The 1,647-nt window shown below is 40.3% G+C and overlaps 1 protein-coding gene across 1 annotated transcript; it reads right to left on the minus strand.

Moving 5' to 3' along the window:
* Nucleotides 1–775: 775 nt before the first annotated feature.
* LOC117075554 (ubiquitin-conjugating enzyme E2 N-like) lies at nt 776–1,442 on the minus strand. The gene has a single exon (XM_033198009.1). The coding sequence runs from the start codon at nt 1,389–1,391 to the stop codon at nt 933–935; it is 459 nt and encodes a 152-aa protein (XP_033053900.1). The 5' UTR covers nt 1,392–1,442; the 3' UTR covers nt 776–932.
* Between the last annotated feature and the right edge of the window lie 205 nt (nt 1,443–1,647).

Consider the following 1,647-nt stretch of genomic DNA (forward strand, 5'->3'; position numbering starts at 1 on the left):
ATATCCTTCACCTACTTTTTGAGGGGTTTTTTTTTTTCTTGTAAATTTGTTTAAGTTCTTTGTAGATTCTGGATATTAGCCCTTTGTTAGATGAGTAGATTGCAAAACTGTTCTCCCATTCTGTAGGTTGCCTATTCACTCTGATGGTCATTTCTTTTGCTGTGCAGAAGCTCTTTAGTTTAATTAGATCCCATTTGTCTATTTTGGCTTTTGTTGCCGTTGCATTTGGTGTTTTTTTTTTTTTTTAGAATAACAAAAAATATTTTACTAAAACATAAGATTTACAGAAGTTTCCAGACGAGCCATATAAAATGGTCACAAGCTTTTTTTGAAGGGGGGAATCTACACTTGACAGCAATGTTATTAGTGAGGGCGGTGATGTTTGTTTAATGTTCCCATTTTGGTTCAAACAATCAAGCCTGTCCATCTACAGCATCTAAATAAAGTTAGACTTGGCTAGAGAGGATATTCTAAAGACCTGGTTAGCTGCTTTTAACCAATGCAATTAGATCACCAAAAAAGGGGGAAAGGAGCCCATAAAATTAAAAATAAAACTACCTCCCCCCTCAAAAAAAATAAAATAAAATAAAGAAAAACACCCACACCCCTGCAGCTAACCTGACAACTACCTTCATTCACAGTGCTTTGTACTTAAACCAGGATGGGGGAAATGAATAAAACAGGGAGGGGCCACTGCTTTTAAACGTTTCACAACAATCCAGATGATACTTCTAGCCTCTGTTCATGCTTTATGACAGTGAATCAGGACAAGACATAGATTTGCTAATGTGCATTTAATCACCAAAGGACTGAAGATGTCTGGGCTTTTTTATTCTGTAATGTTTCTAAGACTGTGTCCATTAAATGCAAACGAAAAGGAGGAAGTCTTGGCAGAACAGGAGAAGTGATGCACACTTGATGATCGGATCAATTTAAATATTATTCATGGCATATAGCCTAGTCCATGCTCTAGCTGTTTCTATGGCTTGGGCTTCGTTGGTCTTCCACTGCTCCGCTACATCATTTGCTAATGGATCATCTGGATTGGGAGCACTTAGCAAGGCCTGGATCGATAGCAGAACTGTGCGGATCTGCAGTGCCGGGGACCACTTATCTTTCAAAATATCTAAACATATTCTTCCCAAGTTGTCTACATTAGGATGATAAATTTTGGTCATGAAATGTACTTTAGGGGCTGCCTTTGGGTATTCTTCAGGAAGGAATAGTTCAAGTTTAAAAGTCCCTCCCCCAAAGGGGGAATCTTGAGGGCCAGCAATGACCACATGAAAATAACGGGCATTGCTCTCATCTGGTTCTGCTTTGATGCCAGGAACTGGTTCTGCCAGCAAACGCTGGGTTTCCTTGATGATCCTGCGGGGCAGCCCGGCCATCTTGTCAGAACCCGAGTTTGGCCTCTGGTCTCGTCTCCAGCTCCGCTCGCCTCCGCATTTGGTGTTTTAGTCATGAAGTCCTTGCCCATGCCTATGTCCTGAATGGTATTGCCTAAGTTTTCTTCTAGGGTTTTTATGGTTTTAGGTCTAACATTTAAGTCTTTAATCCATCTTGAATTAATTTTTGTATAAGGTGCATGGAGGGGATCCACTTTCAGCTTTCTATGTATGGCTAGCCTATTTTCCCAACACCATT

Source organism: Trachypithecus francoisi, unplaced genomic scaffold (genome assembly GCF_009764315.1).
Source record: "Trachypithecus francoisi isolate TF-2019V2 unplaced genomic scaffold, Tfra_2.0 Lachesis_group5, whole genome shotgun sequence".
In the NCBI taxonomy this organism is placed as follows: domain Eukaryota; kingdom Metazoa; phylum Chordata; class Mammalia; order Primates; family Cercopithecidae; genus Trachypithecus; species Trachypithecus francoisi.